The sequence below is a fragment of the Ambystoma mexicanum genome, chromosome 2q (genome assembly GCF_040938575.1).
Source record: "Ambystoma mexicanum isolate Mex_15411 chromosome 2q, UKY_AmexF1_1, whole genome shotgun sequence".
Taxonomy (NCBI): Eukaryota; Metazoa; Chordata; class Amphibia; order Caudata; family Ambystomatidae; genus Ambystoma; species Ambystoma mexicanum.
In genome coordinates, this window is record NC_090924.1 from 1,135,814,494 (window position 1) to 1,135,835,884 (window position 21,391).

A 21,391-nucleotide genomic window follows, 5' to 3' on the forward strand; every position below is an offset into this window, starting at 1 on the left:
AATGGTAGTTCTCCCCAAGCATCTCTGTATTCCAAGCACTCCCGATTTCAGTTCCCGGAATCCTTCTTTCAAGCACTACACTGACTGATAACCCCATATATCTGGAACAATAAATTGCCCCGCACAGCACTGAAAACAATGATGGTCCCATTCAACAAAGGCGGGATAGGTATCCCAGACTTCTGTATGTACTACTAGGCAGCCCAAATACAGGTGGTAAGGTATTGGTTGGTAGGCAGCTCAGAGAAACGGTGGATCTGCATGGACGAAGCAGTGGTAGGCGCCCCCCTGAGTGAGGTTCTTTGGCTGCGCAAGTAAGACCGCTCATGAAATATACACATATCAGAAATCACAAAGCTGGTAGAAACCACCTGGGACAACTTGGCAAAGTATAGGCAGATCACCACCTTCCTGTCCCCTTGCACACCTATGTTTGGTAATCCCCAATTCACCCCAGGGCTGAAAAGGGTAGCCTTTAGGCGCTGGGAAGAGGCAGGCTGCACCAAACTCAGAGACATGTTTCAGGGCACAGACATTAAACCATTCACCCAATGCAAGGCAGAACTGGGGCTAACTGAGAAGGATAGGATGCCCTACTTCCAACTACGATATTGGCTAATGAATCCACACATACGTGTGGTGGCAACTCGCCCCCTCACTCCATTTGAGGAATTCCTTGCTATCCAATCGGGGGATAGACACCTTTTCTATAGTCTATACAAACTAGGACCAGAAGCAGAGCAGAACATAGACCTAAACTACAAAACCAAATGGGCAGACACTCTGGGGGAACCAATCCCGGAAACGGAATGGGAACAACTGTGGAGAGATATTCCCATATTTACCTGAGCCATTCAAATGTACCCCTCAAAAACCCAGAAATGCTGGAGAGATTGTGGCGGAACGGGGGACTGGCTCCACATTTGGTGGGGATGGCCAAAGTTGGGGGACTTTTGGAAAATTATTAATCACAACATGTGTGAGATATTTGGGGACCAGGGGCCTAGAACCCCAAAAGAAAGTTTACTATGTATGGGGGGGGCAGAATACCTACTCCTGGACGAAACATAAACGAAAGGGGTACGTAATATTGTCAATAAGCAGCCCTGTTGGTAATGGCGCAGAAATGGAAAGTCAAGGACCCCCCAACAGAACCGGACTAGCTAGCCAAGGTCTGGAACTTTGTGTCCCTGGAGTGGCTCACATACTCCCTTCGGGGAACTCACGGCAAATTTACCATGGAATTAGAGGCAGTCTAGGACTTCCTGCATGATGACTTCAGGGAACCTTATTGTCCCCATAAACTGCAAATTCTGGGGATAAAGTGATGAGACAAGAACGAAACATGAGCCTTGGGAACTTTAGGGGGGGGGGGCACAGGGAGTTTCACAATTTTATGTCTGTTTGGTTTGTATTAACAAGACATAATAAAAACTAATTAAAATATATTTATATACTTTCCAGCATGAAGAGACATCTCAAACAATCATAAGTGCTTACCTTGTAGCCCTTAATTCACCCATCTAAATGTTTCAGGCTTTCATACACCCAAGTGGCCCACAAGTTACCATCTCTCTCCTTGTGGTGCCTAAACCTTTTTAGGTTTTGGGAAGGGGTCTTCCCAAAACTGGCTATGAGAGCAGTTTTTACCAACTGGTAAGTCTATCAGCATCATTCAACTCCATCACAGCCATTTTGGGAGAGCCTCGAGATTACCCATGGAACAAACTCACTTTCACATATATCTTGCACTTTACATGTAAACTCAAATGTACCCAGCCAATCCAGAATATCAGTTTTTGTGTCATACACACTCACCAAATCCTTGGGGAGACAAGGCTTCCTGGAGGTGTTGGGCAGAGATAACTCTGAAACAGAAGTGGACTCAAGGGACAACTTTTTCATGTGTAGCTTCATGCTGCATCTCTTTTTCCCTGAGTTGCAATTCCTTCATCATTTCTTTGTCTCTCATTTCAGAATGTACCTCCAGCTTTCTGTATTCAAGCTACATTTTCATGTTCTCGAACTCTGATTAGCTCGGCTGACATGTTAGACATAGGTATGGGTGATGTTAGGAGATTTGGAGGTGGATCAACAATCATGTTCATTCATATCCTCTATCTCACTTTCTGAAATATGGTGGGCTAAGAGTTATTATCCAGATCAATTCTAGGAGTTGGAGTTACTAGCCTACTCACAGTATGGTAATCCAACAGGTTTTGGATTAACTCAGCTTTATTTCCTTTAGTAATAAGGCATTTTTCTCTACATATCTTTAGTTTTTCAACAGTAATATTAATAAGAGGTTCTACCTTATAGCTTTCTATAGTGGGCATGTTTTGTTTACAGTATTCTAACTAGCCTTGAGGATGGATTCTTTCAACACAATATAACCAGGAGTCAATGTAATTCAACTTGCACAAATCCTAGCAGCTGTAACACCAGTGTTAGGGGAGTTTTCCAAAAGTCCACTTGAGGTAAGACGTCACAAAACTATCCCAATGGTATACAGGTCCCAACTCTTAGTATCCGTCTGTGCTACTCATAGAACCTTGGTAGAGTGGCAGAGCAGTCAGGCTTATCATACGAGGAAGATGCAAGCTGTAGACAAGTACACTGAACCCAGTTAGTAAAGCAATTCAAAGAAACACACCAATACATGTTTATACAATATATATTTATTATATTTACACAGGAATTCTTAAAATACTTAAATCATTATACTTTCCGTTCCTTTTAGGCTCTGGTATATGTGACCGGGCCATGGCGGTTGACTGGCCGTTGACTGCTTTGTAATTTCACTATTGTTATTTTACCTTATTATTTTAATTATATTTGAATTTCCGCTTAAGCTGCTAAGGCAGAGGGTGCCTGGCCTCGCTTCACAGACTGCAGGTGATCTCGGCAGTGCAGTCTTTTCATTATAGACTTGTCTTCGCTGCTCACACGCAGCTGGGCGGGACTGCTCTCGGAAATAGTATGTGGCGGGGGGGACAACGAACAAGAGGTTAGCGCGCTGAAGTTGCCCTTAAATTAAGCCTGTCTGTGCTCGTCCGTACGCAGGACAGGCCCTGGGCCTACAACTTTCAATACCCAGACTCCATTTCTTGGTCTTGTAATGATCTTCTCGCACTAGACACGGCGCTACCTTGCCATGATTTCCCGTTGACTCTGCCTGAGGTAACGCTACCTGACAACTTTATACTGCTCAATGCTCGCTCTCTTGTGTCGCATGCAGCTTTCTTTCATGATCTCCTTACAGATCTGACTCCATATGTTTGTGTAACCGAAACCTGGTTGAATGATTCTTCCGGGTCTTCGTCTACTTCCTGATGCCTCTGACATCATTCGAGCTGACAGAGTGTCAGTTCACCACGTGGGGCGGGGGTTATTGCCATTATTTTTAAGACTGCGTTAGCTATTACCTGCTTCCCTTTTGATCATACTATCAAGATGGAGGCTCTCCTGGTGAGGGCCCCCATATCAGCCTCGTTCATTTAGCATGGAGCGGATGCTTTTTCTGCAGTCAATTTCTTGAACAGATTGCTGGCTTTGATCAGAATTTTTCTAATCTGGTGATTTTCATCTTAAATTGAATCCACAGTGACAATCCCTGCTAGTCAATTCTTTGAAACTGAATGATTTTGGTTTTGAAAGACTCACCAGTCTCCCTACCCACTCACAGGGTAACACACTTGCTTTGTATGCTGCCAAATCTTTGGTATCAACATATGTCTGACCATCTGGTAGTCCCTTTCCTAGTCTATGCTAGGGTTCCCAAGGTGAAGGCGGGCTCTAAGACACTGTTGAAGTGCAACTCGAGTAGGGTGTCTAAGGAAGTCATTATCCATAGCATACAGAACCAGTACCTTACTGCTGATAGAATGAGTTCTCCTTTCTAACCCGGACTTTCAACTCGGTTGCCGATCTGTTGGCTCTGCTTAAATTTTGTAAGGTTATTGGTCGACCTTCCCAGCCTTAGTTCAGCGATGAACTGAAAGCTTTACGTCTGCTTAAGTGTCAAGCAGGGTGCAAATGGCAGGCCTCCTACTCTCTACATGATACAGTGGGTTTCTGAGGCCTCTAAGTCCTATCGCCAAGCAATTCTTCTTGCTATATTGTCGTTCTATACTCGGAGGATGCAACATGCCCTTAACCGCCCTAAGTAGCTTTTTTCTCTGGTAAGGGCACTGTCAGCTAGGCCTGACACCTCTGCGGTTATAGTCCACTCTCAGGCCTCCTGCGATGCTTTGTCACACTTTTTTACCAACAAAGTCAGTAGCATACGTGAGCAGATTAGTATGTCAGACCAATGTGCCGACACTTTGGGCTCCTCAATCCCTATCACAACCCCTGCTGAGCAATGGTCTGTCTTTCCCACGTTCTCCATTAATGACATTCAGGCAGCCACTATGCAACTCAGAGCCCTGATTCTTTTAGAGCGATAGCGGCATTTGATACAGTGGACCACTTGGTGCTACTGAACTGCCTCTCCACGGCCAGCTTCTCGGAACAGGTCCTCTCCTGGTTTGCGTCCTTCCTAGCCGACAGGAGCCAGACACTAACACTCCCCTCTTTGTCAGCTGCCTCTACTTTCCTCTCATGTGGGGTCCCCCAGGGATCCGCCTTGTCCCTGGCTTTGTTTAACTTCTATATTCAGCCTCTTGTTTTGCTCAACCACTCCCACGGATTCAGGTGCTACTTCTATGCTGATGACACTCAAATCATAGTCCGGCTCAACCGTATCTCAGTTTAGGGGTTGCCTAGTGGCGATGGGATGTTGGATGAGCCACAGTTGGCTGAAATTAAACGGGGACAAGACTGAGGTACTGGTGGTTGGCCACCCTCACGTCTTGCACCCTACTCGGTCTTCTCCTATCTCTATTTGGTCTTCTGCTTTCTGGCTGCCTGAGCTCGGCCCCTGCCCTGCACCGATATCTGAGGCGAAGAATTTAGGCTTTAAGTTCCTGCTGTTTTTGTCCACCTCAGCCCAGTTTAGTGCCATCTGTAAGAATGTTTTTTTTTTCAACTCGGACTTCTTTGCAAAGTCCTGCCATTCCTTCCTGTCTATCTCTGGCCCGATGTGACAGCTTCTCTTGTTTTAAGTCAGCTGGATTAATGCAACTCCTTGTTTCTTGCTCAACCTCTTTACCTATTTCGGCGCTTTCAACAGCTTCAGAACTTAGTGACACGTATCTGTACTGCCAGCCCTTATGGCTCACACATGTAGCCGGTTCTCTACACTGGTTACCAGTTCAGTAACAGGTGCAGTTTAAATCCCTCTGCATCATCCATTGGGCCTTTTATGGGCAAGGGGCAGAGTATCTGCAGGAAGATTTTCGTCCCTACTTGCCGTCTCTCCCACTTCGTTCCCAGGATGCATGCATTCTCCCTGGGCCTCGTTATCGGCTGGAGCGGGTGAGCAGTCGGTCTTTCTCTGTGGCAGCGGCTAGATTGTGGAAAACTATTATGCTCTCTCTTTGGACCACGACGTGCCTTAAGAACCTATTTGTTGTATCTGGAAGTCTACCCTGTTGTATTCTCTAGTGCCGAGATGCTTCCTGCGGTGCGCGCTTTATAAAAACCGATAACATAACATTTAACCAATACACATAGGATTACTTATAGATACCTTTCAAAGGCTACTGCTCAGTTTGTAGTTGCTTGTGGTTACAATTGTTACAGATTTTGACACTAATGATAATTCTACCCTATTACCAGTACTACTACACAGTCGCGTTAAATTGTAGTTCGTCTCAGGGTTGGTTGGTCCCACCAGCCAAAGTGAAGGAGTCATTCTCTTCGGAACTCTTCTGTCATATAGAAAACGGGGTCAGGACAGCAGTGGTCACTTCACTGTGTTGCAAAGGGTCTGCAGGCGTCTCTGGTAGTGTTCGGTTACTTCAGTTTCCAGTGGTCGACTTGCCTTTTACCTCAGGAACCTCACCGTTTATTCAGTGTCAGCACACACTTCTATGCAATCTCACACCAGTCTCTCTCAGCAGTTTACAGAAAGGGGCAGGTGGCTGTCCAATCGGTACAGCCAGACCCCCAGTGGGAGCAGGTTGCATTAAGGTACTCAAAGACAAAGAGCAGGGTGGGGTGGTCTAACTCCTCCCCCACTACTTGCCTGCCCGGATACACTGGTGCCTAGGTGGGGGGCACCCAAGGGTTCCCGCCAAAGGCAAAACACACATACAGACCTCCCCCTTCCAGAATAGTAGAAGTAGGACTAACAAAGAACAGCCATGCCAGAAATGGCGAAAAAAGAAAGGAGCCACCAAGTTAGTACTTAGGTGACTATATATATTGTGCACAACCGGGACTGTGAATACAGTCTGCGGTAAAATAATAGCACAGTAGTTCGTAGAACACGTCCACTGCCACCAGCCATAACTAGAAGGTTGTCTGTGACTAAAAAGTCACAGGAGCAGAGAGAAGGTTGTGTGTGCTAAGTTCTAATAGTATACAGTTTTTGGTGGGGCTATCCTTAGTAACTGTAGTTACTCGTGGATAAAGAAAGAATCTCAAAGGAGAAACCAAAGAGTTCCCAGCAACACTGCCCATATGGAGCTGTGTGCTGCAAAAGTAAAACACAGATGCCTAAAAGAGATATGGAGTAAAGTAGACCCCATAGTAAAGTTAAAACACAGAGAACAGTGTTCCAAAAGTCAGAGCAAATAAGAATGAATGAGTGGAAAATGACTCCACTCATTCAGGGTAGAAAGAAGAAGGTCCAGAAGTCCAGCTAAAAGTGCTGGGGTTCTCACTAGGAGAGGGGATGGAGAATGAAATGATAAATCTCCCTAACAAGCGAATCTTAATGTTGGAACAGCGAAGAGCTCCTTTGGTGCCCTACCCATTTTAAGAGAGCTCCTTAGGAGGCGTTGTGCTTTTTTGTATGAACTGTTAATCCGTTTTTATAAGGGTTAATTAATACCTCCCTTCCCCAGCCATTTGCTGACTGTATTGAGTCAATTTAATGTTGATATTTGTTTACCATTTTTTTTAAGGAGAAATTTACTTTAAGTGGTAGACCATTGTCTCCCCCAAAGGTGGCCTCATTTGCAGCAGACAATCATCTTCCTGTGACTCGCATCCAAAACGGAGGAGCGTTTTCACAGACTTTACCTTATGAGTTCCATGAGTTTTTCTGTGCCCAGAACTGTAAGGAGCTTTGCTTGGAAGATCAGCTTTTCATGCACGCAGGCCCTCTCTAAGGGAGAGCCATCTCCAAGCAAACCGTCTTAATATGGATCATCTTGTGCATTTACACATTCTATGAGCTAGTGAAGAAAGAGGTTTCTAGAGGCCTTTGATGCCCACACTGAGAGGTCAAGAATCTAACCCTGGGAGTCATTTTCTTGTGTTCCTCTACTGAAACCCCATAACTTTCCACCCTACAGAGTTCATATTGTTCATTAAGGCACACAACACTGGGATTGCTAGTGCTGCCAATGTGACTTTTGTACACTTTCTTATTAAAGCCGTTTACTTTCTCTAATAAATACAAATCAAATGATAAATTCAAAATAAAACCCCGATTTTGCTGCAGTTTTATGTGAAAGAGGTCTGCTGGCATTCCTGCTTGGCCAGCGCTGTTGAGGCACTTGACTTTTAAATAAAGCTGATTTGACTGTTGAGAGGTGTAGACTAACCTCAGAAAAATAAATAATCCTATATCAAAATTGTACAAACTTGTAGACATGTCTCCAGCCCACAGTTTTGGTTTGCCACTGTGTTCCTCCAGCCGTAGTGTTTTGACAGTTATTTCAGGTACATTTTCAATCTTCTCTTATTTCAAATTGTGCAGCAACAATTACAAATTCCGTCCCGTCTCATTTGCCACAATGGGCCTCATTACGACCCTGGCGCTAAGTGAAAAACGATGGTGGTAAATGGTTACCGCCATCGTTTTCCGCTAGGTCCGATCATGACCCGTGACCGTTAACTACGATGCCATTAGCGGCATCGTAGTTAACGCTGCCGCTAACTGCGCCAAGGGCGCGCGCACGCGACCTCCCACACCGTACTTAGCGCCATGGCGGAAAGGTACGCGAATGCCGACCCAAGCAGACATGCACCTAACGCCATCACCCAGCCCGTTAAGTACCTTACCGCCATGGTGCTAATTACGCCATCGCGAACCAACCGTAAATGGCCATGTAAAGTGAATGCAGCTGCCACAGGTGCACAGAAACAGCACAGGTGAAGGCAATACAGACTCAGGAAGTACAAAAAGAGCACACCCCACCCCTTCCCACACCCAGTCACACTCCACAATGATACCAATACGACTAGCAATGTTGGGGCTGGAGGACCTGATAGCAATGCAAGTGCTACAACAGCAACAACAACAACAGGCAGCACAGAGGAGACGCAGGAGGAGAAGGAGGGCAAGGCAGGACCAGCAAGCTCCACCAGCACAGCCAGTGCCACCACGCAGGCAGCCCCCAATCCCACGCATCAGAGCCAATCCATTCAACCTCACTGCTGAGCAGATCCAGACCGTGTACTGTTTGGACCGGGACACCATCACCGCCATCGTAGACATGACACACAACGACATCGTCAGCATGATGGAAACTCCAACCGCCATCCCACCCCGACTGAAGGTAGTGTCTGTACTCCACTTCCTGGCCACAGGCACCTACCAGCACACAGTGGGGCACTTGCATGGCATCTCACAACCATGATTCTCACGAACACTCATCCAAGTGCTCAATGCCCTCCTCAAGCACACAGACGACCACATCTCATTACCACGGACTGCCCAGGAGATTGCAAACACCAAAGTGGGTTTCCATGCACTAGCCGGCATACCTGGTTGCATTGGTGCCATCGACTGCACCCATGTGGAATTTGTGGTTCCACGTGCCATGGAGGTACCTTACCGCAACCGGAAACAGTTCCACTCAATCAACGTGCAAATGGTCTGTGACTCCAACAAGATCATTACACATTGTTGTGCCCGATTCCCCGGATCAACCCATGATTCTATGGTCCTGAGGAACTTCACAATACCACGCTACATGGAGCGACATGCAGGCCCAAGATCCTGGCTACTCGGTGAGTCCAATGTCATGACCATGGATATGTGAAGTGGGTAGGTGAATGACGTACCGATGCATACTCCACCTGGCTGAAAGGGGGGGGGGATGATGCATACACCACCTGGCTGAAGGGGGGGGGGAATGAGGCATACTCCATCTGGCTGAAAGGGGGGGGGGGAGATGATGCATACTCCACCTGGCTGAAGGGGGGGATGATGCATACTCCACCTGGCTGAAGGGGGGGGATGATGCATACTCCACCTGGCTGAAAGGGGGGGGGGGAATGATGCATACTCCACCTGGCTGAAAGGGGGGGGTGATGCATACTCCATCTGGCTGAAAGGGGGGGGGGATGATGCATACTCCGCCTGGCTGTGAGTAGCAGAGAGAACGGAGACAGATAATACCCTAAAGCAACCCAAACTCCACCCAACACCAGTAAAGGCAATACCCAATGCATGCAGCCCTACCATGTGAATGAGGTTGTGTCCCAACCATGACACAACCATCTGCAAGTGCATTCTACCAAATCAGACCACATTGTCAACAATGAAAAGCACCTACATGCACGTCACCAAACACCATCAACCGATAGGCCTGTCCCCCATAACTGCCCACGAAGGAGGCACATGACGGACAGAAACATCAACACACCATTACACAGACCGCAGGGCCCCCAAAATGTCCCTGTCTACATCAGCATTGCTCACTGGGGTCATGATGAGGCCCACAGCAATGTTGCAATGATGTGCGCATTGCCATCACAGGACATGTGCCAGGCCAACTAACCAAACGGCATGAACGGACACAGTGGATGGGCACTCACAATGCACTCCACCCCTCTGCATACATTGGGTGATGGCATGCAAAACAGGCCATGGGAGCCATGAGCATTTACTGGTTGCATTGTGTGAATCAATTAGTGCATGTAGAAGTGAGCCAAAGTAACAGTTGGATGCAAGCCATGGTGGCACATCATGTTCTTGATCAGACGTCATGACTGACACATACATTCTCGCCTACATACAGGTGATGCAGGCTATCCGCTGAAGAGGTGGCTCCTTACACCAGCCCGGACCCCGCAGAACCAGCACGAGGAGGACTTCAACCGTGCACATACACGTACCCATGTGGTCATAGAGCAGACATTCAGCCTATTGAAGGCACGGTTCCGATGCCTCAGCAGGTCTGGTGGGGCACTCCTGTACCGCCATGAGAAGGTGGCAAAGATCGTCATGGCATGTGTCATGCTACACAATATGTGCGTCAGACGGAATGTACCCCTGCCCCCTGACGCAGAACTGCAACCACTTGACGATGAGGAGGGTGCAGATGGGCGGCACCCCATGGAGGAGGCGATGCACAGGAGGGGCGTGCAATGCGCCAAAATATCATCGACCACTGCTTCTAGCACACACGGCTGTTGTGTATCACATGGAGACAGCACTTGGGGCACTGTGTGTCTCTGGGACATGCACACTGTGGACTGTACACCAATAAAGCACACATATGCAATGAAAATGTCCACACATTTAATTTCGGAAAAGCAAAAAGTGTATTTCAATCATAAAACGTTGTGACACACCCCCTCTCACCTCCCCCCTCCCCCCTGCACACCCCAACACACCCCCTCCCCCCTCCCCCCTGCACACCCCAACACACCCCCTCCCGCCTCCCCCCTGCACACCCCAACACACCCCATGTAAGTGTCAACAGATGCCTGTAACAGTGGCCACAGGCTGTTACAAGCCCCCTCTCCCGGCCCCCGGGGCACCCCTGGCTGTGGAGCGCAGGTTCCGTCCGGAACGTCGGACGGGGCTGCTCTGTGCAGAACTGGCAGCGGAGGATGTCCCTGCCTGCCCCCGGGCATGCACGTCGGCATGCACGTCCTGTAGGGTGTGGGTGAGCTCAATCTGTGCCTGTGGTGGAGCAAAGGAGGGAGGGCATTATTGATGGGTCTGCAGACTTTGGAATGACAATGATTGACATGAATCTGGTCAGTAGATGAGGCAGATTTCAGGCAGGGCCATGCAGGTTGTCTCCTTTTTGTGTGGTATGTGGATGCAGGTATGTGGGTGCCAGCAGTGTATACAGGGTGGAGCTCGCATGTGGCTATGGGCAGTGTTGAGCTAATGTGTTGCATTTACACTCTAGGGCAACATTGTGCTACACATGAATGGACTGCAGCGTCTATGGCATTCCTTGTTTGAGGCACCTACCTTCATCGCCTGATGTCGGAACTCCCCTTTCCATCCCTCCGACGCCTTCAATGCCTTCCATGCCAATCGTGGTTTCACAAATCTCCTCCCACGGTTGGAGTTTCAGTGGGGATTCCGAACCTCCACCGGTACCCAGGGCAAGGTTGCGGTTCGCAGAGATGACGGCTCTGACCCCTATGCGTAGGTCATTCCAGCACTTCCTGCACTGCTGTGGGGTGCAGGGTACGGTCCCCACCGCGCTGACGCTTTGGCCTTCTTTTTTGCTATCGCTGGCCTGGTCATTTCCGGCGAGAAAACGACAGCTGCATTGTCTTGCAGGGTCTCCGCAAGCATGCAGAGTTCCTCCCGGCTAAATCTTTCCTGGCACTGACGGTCACATGCCTTCTTAACAACTTCAGGCATTTTTGGGTGGTTGGATGGGTGGGTGATGGGTTGGGACAGGTGTCAGGGTTGGATCTGGTGTTGTTCGGAAGGATGGCAATGGATTGTGTTTTTAAAGATGGCCGACGTGCTGTTTCCCGTTCCGCCGCGATGACGCTATTTCTGCTTTTTACGGTGACCGCTAATTGCGGCCACCGCTAATTACGGTGGGCGCTAATTACGGTGGCCGCTACTTACGGTGGCGGAAGTGCACCTTGCTCGCCCTACGATGCCGGTAGGGGCCTTTTCCGCCATGGCGTTATTTACATTACCGCCATGGCGTAATGCTCGTGCGCGATGGGTCGTAATGTGGCGCTCTTTACGCCATCGACCCACGGCGTAAACGCTCATTACGCCATGACGGTAATGTCGGCAGATTACCGCCTGGGTCATAATGAGGCCCAATGTCGTGTTAGTTTAGCACTGAGACCACTGAGTAACTTGCTAGTACATAACTAGCTGCCTCACTGCTTGCTCTGTGCACAAGAAATACTTTTCCATCTCAAGGAGCCTCTTCAGCTTTATTAGCTTTCACATCATTTTAACTTTGTAATTATCAGTCGTTTTCTTTAAAACCAGTTCCTCAAATAAAACTAGTTGCATGCCTCAGAAACGGACACTTGCCTTTGATTCTCAAAGACTTGCATAAGGAATCAAGCTGGTTTTTTTTACTGTTGATTGTGTTTTGAAACTCCCTAAAAGGCACAATTTGTCAAATGCAAAATCAACTTGTGTTCCACAGACCTTATAAAGGCTATTTTGAACCCAATAGTTTTTGATCCATGTTCCACCCCTTGCAGGCCAACTCCCCAGGCACATTAGATAGTGGTTAGTGGCGCATTTAACACTTTAGAAAACCAGCTCACAAAAAACATATGTACTGTGGTATTGGCATGGTGACAAAAGGTAGACACAGACACAGATATAGTTTGAAATCCTTTATTTCAAGAAAGCGATTCGAGTAATTCCTAACTTGCCCATTGCTGCATGGGAGTAAACTCGACCATCAAAAACGAAGAAAACTAGTCCACAGTCTGTCAGTCAAAATGAAAGAAAGGTCTGTGTGTAACCTAAGCTTGCCCTCACTCTCTAAATACAACAATATGTTCAGGATAAGTTTCAAACAAAAAGGGTGCATGAAAGTAAAGTCAGGATGTTAGCAGAGCTTTCTGGTGGCTACCTTCCCCAAGATCAAGACGCTCGGGCTGTTCAAAGTTCTTCAAAAGTGCAGCCAAAGTTCTGTAGAGTGAACTTTGCTAAACTTTCAAAGAAAAGTTCAGCCGGGCTCAAACCTTCACAATAGCCAGTTCACAATATCTTTCCTTAGGCTTTGCTGGGGTTCCCCTCTCCCAGAATCAAAGCCCTTTTGTTTCTTGAAGATTCAATTTCTTTTTTTTTTTTTTTTTTTTTTTTTTTTTTTTTAATGAAAAAAGCAAAGCTGCATTTATTGAATACCAAATTGAATGAAACAAGCAAAACTGCACCTAATGAATACCATATTGAATGAAACAAGTAAAGCTGCATTTATTGAATACCAAATTGAATGAAACAAGCAAAACTGCACCTAATGAATACCATATTGAATGAAACAAGTAAAGATGCATTTATTGAATACCAATTTGAGTCAAACAAGTTAAGTTGCATTTATTGAAAAAGGCAAAAACTATTACATTGAACATCAAACTGAATGAAAATGTTAAACCTCCTAAGATTGAACTATGAACTGAAAGAACATTTTTTTTTTTTTTTTTTTAACCATCAAAACACATTTTATTTAAAAACAACTAATTACATTGAAGCATATAACCACACATAGCCCCCAGCCTAATTCACCACATCCCCAGTCACCTCCCCCCAGCCCCTATTTACATAAGTACAACACCAAGTCTAGTATAGCTGAAGAAATTTACCCCAAATTTTCTCAAATAAAACCAATTTCCCTTCCCTTCTGTAAAGTGTCCTCTCCATAGCCGCCAAGTCATGCATTTCAGTCAACCACGTCTCAATATTCAGAGTCATTACCGACTTCCAGTTCCGCAAAACAATTTTCTTACCGATCATTGCCCCTCGGAACAACCACTTCTGATTCTGAGTAAGATCCTCCAGAGACTCATCACCCCCCAATATCACCATTTTGAAATCCAAAGCAGGTAAACCCTCAATCACCACATCGCACACCCGACCAACCTCACCCCAGAACAATCTCACCAACCTGCAGTCCCACAGCATGTGCTCCAACGTACCTGCCACATGAATACACCTCCAACAATCCGAGCTCTCCGACATCCCCATACTCACCATTCTCTCCGGTGTCCAAAAAACCCGATTAAGAATCTTTATCTGTCTCGACCTCTCCGTGAGCCCCAAAGAACATAACTTAACATTTTCACACATCCTGTGCCACGAATCCTCAGAAATATCCGAACCAATTCTCCTACCCCACTCCTCTCTAAGCAAGTCATTACCATTGTAGTGCGACACAATCTCTTTATAGACTCGACTGGCCAGGCCACCTTCCCTCCCAATCGGTTTCCTAGTAAACAAACACAGATCAATTTTACTGTCAAAGTCCACAAACCCAATTGCCCGTTTCAGCTTCATATAATCTGAGATCTTAAAATTCTCTATGTCAAAGTGCCGCTGCAATTCCCTTGCAGATACCATTCTCAAACAGATCAGCCACCCACCGCACTCCACCCAAAAACCAATCCGCCCAAAAAACCACATTACCATTGATCCGAATAGCAGGATTAAACCACAACGACGCACCAGGTTCTCTAAATGCGTCCACACCCAAACATTCACAAATACCTTTCCATGCGCTCCTCAAATTCTCAATCAGCGGATCTTTCCCACACTTCTTTTTTGAAACCGAAGTCAAGACCGCCCGCGGAGTCAACGGTCCAACAAAGCTAGTCTCAGCCTCCACCCACACATCCTGCAATTCATCCACGAACGGAACCAAAAAATCAGACATGAAGGCCAAGTGGTAGGCCCTGAAATTAGGAACCCCTAAACCACCCTCATTTAATGGCAGTTGTAATTTCCACAACTTTAATTTTGGAGGCTTCTTATCCCACAAAAATTCTTGAAGCATCCTGTCCAAATCCTTCCAAAGATTCAATTTCATCAGTTTGACTTTCACTGATTTCCACAAAGATACATTTTTAACAATTCCACAAAATTCACCTTCAAATGGGTTTAAAAAATGTACTTTCTTTACCAAATTCCAGTCAGTCTTTCACAAACACATTGGGGGATTTCGCTCCCACTTCTTTTACAAGTGTAGCTCCCCTTTTCCCCACGTTCTCATTAGTGGTCTTCCTTACATCTGTCCCTTTGTGTTGTTGCAGATCAGAGACCTTCGAGAACGCAAGGCTTTTGACTTTCTCTTCTGCGCGACCACTGTAAACCATCCTTCACGTCTATATGTATTTTTCGGTGCCGCTTGCACGTTCCATTCCTTTCTCTTCTTTTCTTAGCTTGGTGCCTCTAGCACGCTTTGTCTGTCTGTTTGGGTCACTCTCACCTTCTTGGTCCGGGCCGCTCTTACCCTCTTGTCTGTCCTCCCTTGAAACACTCCCATCTTCCTGTCAGCTGAGGCAATGCTGGTGTTTCAAGAACGTCTTCTGTAACATGGGGAGTAAGGATAGCTCGGGGGCAACGTGTTTGTCTTGGAAGCAAGACAAACGCGGCGCAACACAGGTTCGGATCCTGCGCTTAGATACCATTTACTGGTATTGAGCGTGTTATAAATGAACAATAAAAATAAAATGGGTCCCAGACCCCCCTGGCTTTTTCTTGTGTGTCCCCCAGACCCATTTGGTTTTTCCATATTATTTCTCTGCACTGCAAGTCCCACAATGCCCCTTTTTCTAGGGACATTAATGGATTTTTCTGTCTTTTACTTTCGTGCCTCTTGCACTAATTTTTCAGCCGCGCTTGCCACCCACATGCTACCGATGTTCTTTCTCTGAAACTCACCGGTCAGCGCCCCTGCAACCCTGGGGACTGGCACAAGTCCCAAGGGAACGAGCATTCTGCTGGACATGGCCAGCAGGTTGCAGTCTGCCTTTCTCAGGCTCTCTGGAGACACGGCTCCCTAGCCCCAGCGTCTTGGCACTTTGCTCTCCTCTGGATTCTCCAGGCCCCTTCTACTGCTTGTTCCTGTTCTCGTGGTCCACTTTACTCCCTGGAAAACTGGCGTTGGACTGAGAAGGGACCCCCTGTTGAACTCAGCCATGCAACATCCCTCCTGCTCTCCCAATTGCTTCTCTTTGAGCTCTCTCAACAGCCTCCTTTTATGCTTGGCTGGTGTGTCGATGGGCTGCATGTGTGGGGTCAGGGCTGGGTCTGCCTGACCCCCAATCTTCCACTTAGCAAGACCTGCCTGTCCTTTAGCCCTGAACAGAGTCCAGTGGAATCAGGTGTAAATAGTCAGTTCTGTGTCTGACCCTGCCTGACTCTATTAATGGGACAACTTGATGTTAGTGGGTGGCAGTCTTCCCTCTGTTTCTTAAGGTGTTTCCAGCAGGTAATCCTCACTACTCCCGGTTGCCTCTTCTTCTTCCCAGTATTAGTCGAAATTGGGGAGTGGGCGATGGAATGGGATTCTAAGTGTCCCATAAAGATGAGCAAGGGGTTTCAGAGGAATAATGGGGAGAGGGAAAGATGGGGTGTGCTTGAACATACTCCATTAAGACTGAGAGAGAGTGGGTTAATATACAACTGTAAGAGGAAGAATACCATGTCTCTCCAAAGGGGTTGTCACCCCCTGCCTCCAAGTCTCCTCCGCCCAGGTGATACTCACTTTTGTATCCACCCCCCCAGGGTCAGGTTCTGAAAGCATCAGCCTTTCCCTGGCCACCTAAGGGGTGGATTGTGGGGGAAAACAAGTGAGAACACCCTCAGGTTTCTCACAGTACTAGTACAATGACAAGACTTTACACGCTCAAACCTGTTTAATAAAAAATGGTTCTCATGTTTTAGTGGAGGGAACACTTTTGTACACTAAATGTTGAATTATAAACCGATTGTTGCATACAAAAATATGAATTAATTATTTGGATTAATCCTTAAAGGTTAATCATATGCTTACAGAATATTCTATTTTTACTCTTTAGATATTACTGAATTCTGAGATGGTGAAAGCTTGTCCAGATATAGCTCACTGTGTATATAGCTTCCTTGAGAACAAAGCATATAATAAAGGGAAAGGGGATTTTGCCAGAAAGGTAAGAATAAGCATATAGTATCTTTTTCTTTAGCAAATTTGTATTTGTTTTTTCCAAAGTTAATTTTCTTTTAACTTTGTTTGCTTGTCTATTCCAACGTCAGAATGTTAATGTGATTTTAAATGTCAGAAGCATTGACCCTACAGATAGATACTTTTCACAGGTTTGTCTAACTGAAGATTTCTTTTCTTACGATATGTTCGCTGCTTAATCATTACAAATAGTCTACCTTCAACAGAGCAGTGGGCGGGCCTGAAATTGTGTACGCTGCTTTTAATTTAAGCATGGTGAACATACATTTGTCTCGTTCACTGGTAACTTGGTTCCCTTCACTGCATTACCCAAGCTTTTTATGTTGATGAGGTTATGAATACGTGATGTGGATCCAGTGTGCACTGTACTGTGTACATGTCTGAGCCTCTTTCTTTTTATATATGGGGACGTTTGGTGCCTGCATAGGTAATAACCTACTTTTCTGTTTTTGCTATATATTCTATATTTGCCTGGCTTCAAAACATATTTAGTATCTAGTACTATTTCTAAATGGGTCTACCACTCATAATACTGAAAATATACAGGGGCCTATCTCGCGCCAAATGTGCCAGTGTGTTCAGGTCCCGGACAGCATACACATTGTCGATTGCTATCCCAACATTATCCTAAGCATGTATTTGGGGTGGAGGTAGTTGGTCACCGCACATTCTAAGGTATGTAAATTAGAGAACCTATGTGGATAATTCAATAACACAGCTTGTTGAACACACTTTTTGCAACCAAACAATTCTATTTACAGTTAATGCTGCGTTATTGAAGAGGCAAAGAGCACTATGATTCTGTTGTGCATGCACCTCATGCCCATTTCAGTCCATCCAGCAGACATGTACTAGGCGCTGTGCCCACTTAAGATTCTCAAAGCCATTTTGCTCACAACAGTACATGCCAGTGTACCTTTGATGAACACATGTTTTAACACCAAGGATTTTGGAAATGATCATTCTACAAACCAGCTTCAATTTGTGGCTAAGATTTTGGAGAAATATCATACTACAGTTCCAAAACAATTTTTAGGGCGAATGGCCAAAGCTACGAATGGGAGCCATGCAACAGAATGCTCATAAGTGTTCAAACGATGGAGCAAAACACAGATGGATCTGTTTGTGACTCAACAAAACACAAAGTGGGAATCCTTCGCCAGCAGACGTCCACAAACAGGCTTGTTTGGGGGTGCCTTCACATTGTCATGGAAGGGCCTATTTGCTTATGTGTTCCCCCGATTTACAGTGATCCACAGGGTGGTCGAGATGAGGATGTAATCCTGTCGACTCAACCACCTTGATCCAGCGTGGTCAAGCCAACCATGGAACTCGGACCTACTGCACATGTCGGAAGAGCGCCGAAGTCCACTCGGGACTGTCGCATAACGAAGGACAAATACTGTACCATGACCCGGGGTCAATCAAACTCATGGCGTGGCTCCTAGACTACCGATTAGGGCGATATGTACTAACAGAGGTCCTACAGGCACAAGTGGACCAGGTTTTGCAAGTGGTGCGCTCAATGCCAGTTTCGCCCTCTGGAGGTGGAACATCACTGCCTTCTACCATGACTCCTAAGCCTGGCGCAAGAGGGACTGTCACACACATCTATCCAAGTGCAACTAGCAGCTATCTCCAGATATGCTATGCCGCTTTTTAGTGACGGTTATCAAACACTTAATGAAAGGGCTTTTCTGGACATTCCCACCAGTGCAAAAGGCTGCTTCGGTGTGCAGTCCCAACACAGTGCTGATGGGGCTTATGAAGCCACTGTTCAAACCTCTAGATACAACACATATAAAGTATGTCTTGTGGCAGCTGCATGCCCTGGCGGTCAATGATCCTTACCTCCTGTTTGCAATGGACAAAGTGATCCTCAACACAAACCTCCAACTCATTCAATAAGTTCCCACAGATTTCCATGTAAATTCCACTATTGTATTACTTACATTTTTTTAAAAGACAGGAGGTGGCGTTGCACTCGCTAGACATTAAAGGACAATAAAATTCGATCTAGATAGTACAAAGTCCTTGAGGGTTACCACTCAACTGTTTTTGATCCCTTCAATAGGGAAAAAGCCATAGCGAAGTAATGCATAGCCAGATGGATCACATCAGCAATATCAAGGTGCCATGATGAAGCAAAAAAACCACTGAAGGCACTTTTACACACCCACTCTACTAGAGTGACCGGGACATCAGTGCTCTGTGCGCTAGAGTCCCACTGATGAACATTTGCTGAACTGCTACCTGGGCAGTGCCACCACAAGTTTACAAGGCCCTACTGCCTAGAGGGACTAAACGCAACAGAGACCAGAGTCGGGAGAGCGGTCCTACAGAACCTGTTCCAGTAAGGTAGGCCTTTATCCCTCGCAACACCATCTATTTGTGATCAACAGCTATGCTTGCTATTCAAAGCATGTTAATCTATGAAAGATCCAATGCTGTAGAGGGAGTAAGTTGCATACCTGTAGCTCCTTTTTTCCCCTATTATTATTGTATTTATTGAGCGCGGTACTAGCTTCGAGAAGCAACAGAATACTTTACAGAGGTATACAACAGTACAGATGCATAACAGAGCGCTTTTCAGAGGTAACAGAACATATATACACCGGGTGGTAGGATAGAGAGGGAAACAGTGGACAGCACTACAGGGTGGCAGGGACGAGGGGGGCGGACAGCGTCTAGCAAGTCGGGTGGTGCAGGGGCAACGTGAAGGCCTACCTGTTCAGGGAGAGACTTCTTGAAGAGGTAGGTCTTGAGTTATTTTCTGAATTGGAGGTGCGGGGTGGGGGGCAAGGCTGATGCTGATGGGGAGGAGGTACCATAGTCTTGGGGCATGGGCAGAGAAGGCTTGTGTTCTTGTCCTTACTTTATTGCAGAGGCGGATTTCAAGTCTGCACGTGTCCTGGCTTCTGGTGGTGCGCTGTCTGCCAGAGATGCTGAGTTGAGTGTGACTGCCTTATAGATGATGCAGCAAGAAGGTGATTTATGCGTGCAGTGGGAGCTAGTGAAGGTCGATGAGGGCCGGAGTGATGTGGTCGTATCTGCATTGCCCCTTGATGAGGGGTGCAGCTGCGTGTTGGACACTTCTCAGGGGCATAAGGGAGGCCGATGTGAGGTTTTCGAGGAGGGCATTACCTCCATCCAGGTGGGATAGGACCAGTGCTTGAACGGTGGATCTAAAGCTGTTCGGAAGGAGGAAGGGCATGACTTTCCACAGGAGGGTAGAGCTGATACCAGGCTGTCTGAGTTTTCTTAGCCAAGTGTGAGGTGTTTGTTGATGTGGCCTCCCAAGGGATTTGGCGCAGGAGGTGAGCTCAGGTATGAAGTGTTAGGCAGAAACCTGTGCAGTTCCCTTAGGGACCACTGCAAAAGATTTAAGACTACAGGTGTTGGCAGTATACCCACTTGGTAGCAGTCTGCACCACCCAGATTTACCTAGTAGCTGTGGCTGAGCAGTCAGACTTCCCTCAAGAAGAGTTAGGCAGTATGCACAATAGGCACTCAGGTACAATAATACAAGCAAACACTGACCAGAAATTTGGTATCAAAGTATATAGTTATTTATTTAAAAACACACGGTTTGAAACACTCCAGCACTCTTATTGTAAAATATTCTAAACACAGTTACTATTGTAATATATACACCCCTTTTTCCTTATCAGATAAGTCACTGTAAAACACCACTTATTTTCATACAGAGGTGAGCGCTTAACTAGATGGCACTCCAATAAGTTTGTGAGGGAGGGAAAAAGACAGAATATGGAAAGGTACACCACTCTAAGGTTCAAGAACACTGTTAGCAAGGCATACAAGCAAAAGTCACTGGTGAGCCAAAGTCCAAAGGCTGGGCCCACTCTTAGAGCAGAGCACAAATGCGCCCAAGATCACACAGTTACACTAGGCTTAGAAAGTCTTGCAGAGGGTTCAAAAAGAGTTTAGAGAGGCTTAGGAAAGTTTAAGCAGAGTGTCCCAGGCTAACCCAGGTTCGAAAGCCAGGTGCTAAATCTACCCCGTACAGTCGGTAGCAAGGGAAGCCAGGCGGGACACGGTACCTTAAGTGGGAAGGATCCTCCAGCGGTGGAAGTTGTTCCTGGTAGTGGGTGCAAGTTGCGTCGTCGTCCAGGGGAAGAGAAGATCTCGACCTGGAGGAAAGATGAAGGTCGTTGCTCTACCAGGGAAGAAACCAGCCGTGGAGTTTTCCGGTTAAAGGTGGTACCTTTGTTTCGCGGTCGTGGTAAAACGTGGTATCCCGGTTGCCGCGGTGCTTGGCACAGGCAAGGCGGCCACGAGGTACGTCGGGAAGGCGAAAAGACGGTGAAACTGGTTATCCCCACCAGTCAAAGGAAGAAGACTCTCCGGCGGGAGATCTCCTCTGTCGTTTGGAAAAAGTAGTGAGACGGTCCAGCAGGGCTCCACCGGTGGTG

At 46.7% G+C, this 21,391-nt stretch overlaps 1 protein-coding gene across 5 annotated transcripts in view; it reads left to right on the forward strand.

Annotated features, from left to right (window-relative positions):
• Positions 1 to 21,391, forward strand: part of SNX13 (sorting nexin 13) — a 2,094,218-nt gene that overhangs the window by 1,511,406 nt on the left and 561,421 nt on the right. For all 5 annotated transcript variants that reach the window (XM_069648499.1, XM_069648500.1, XM_069648503.1 and 2 more), the window contains one exon: positions 16,816 to 16,926. In XM_069648499.1, the coding sequence (XP_069504600.1) occupies positions 16,816 to 16,926 (111 nt within the window). The remainder of the gene's footprint in view (positions 1 to 16,815; positions 16,927 to 21,391) is intronic.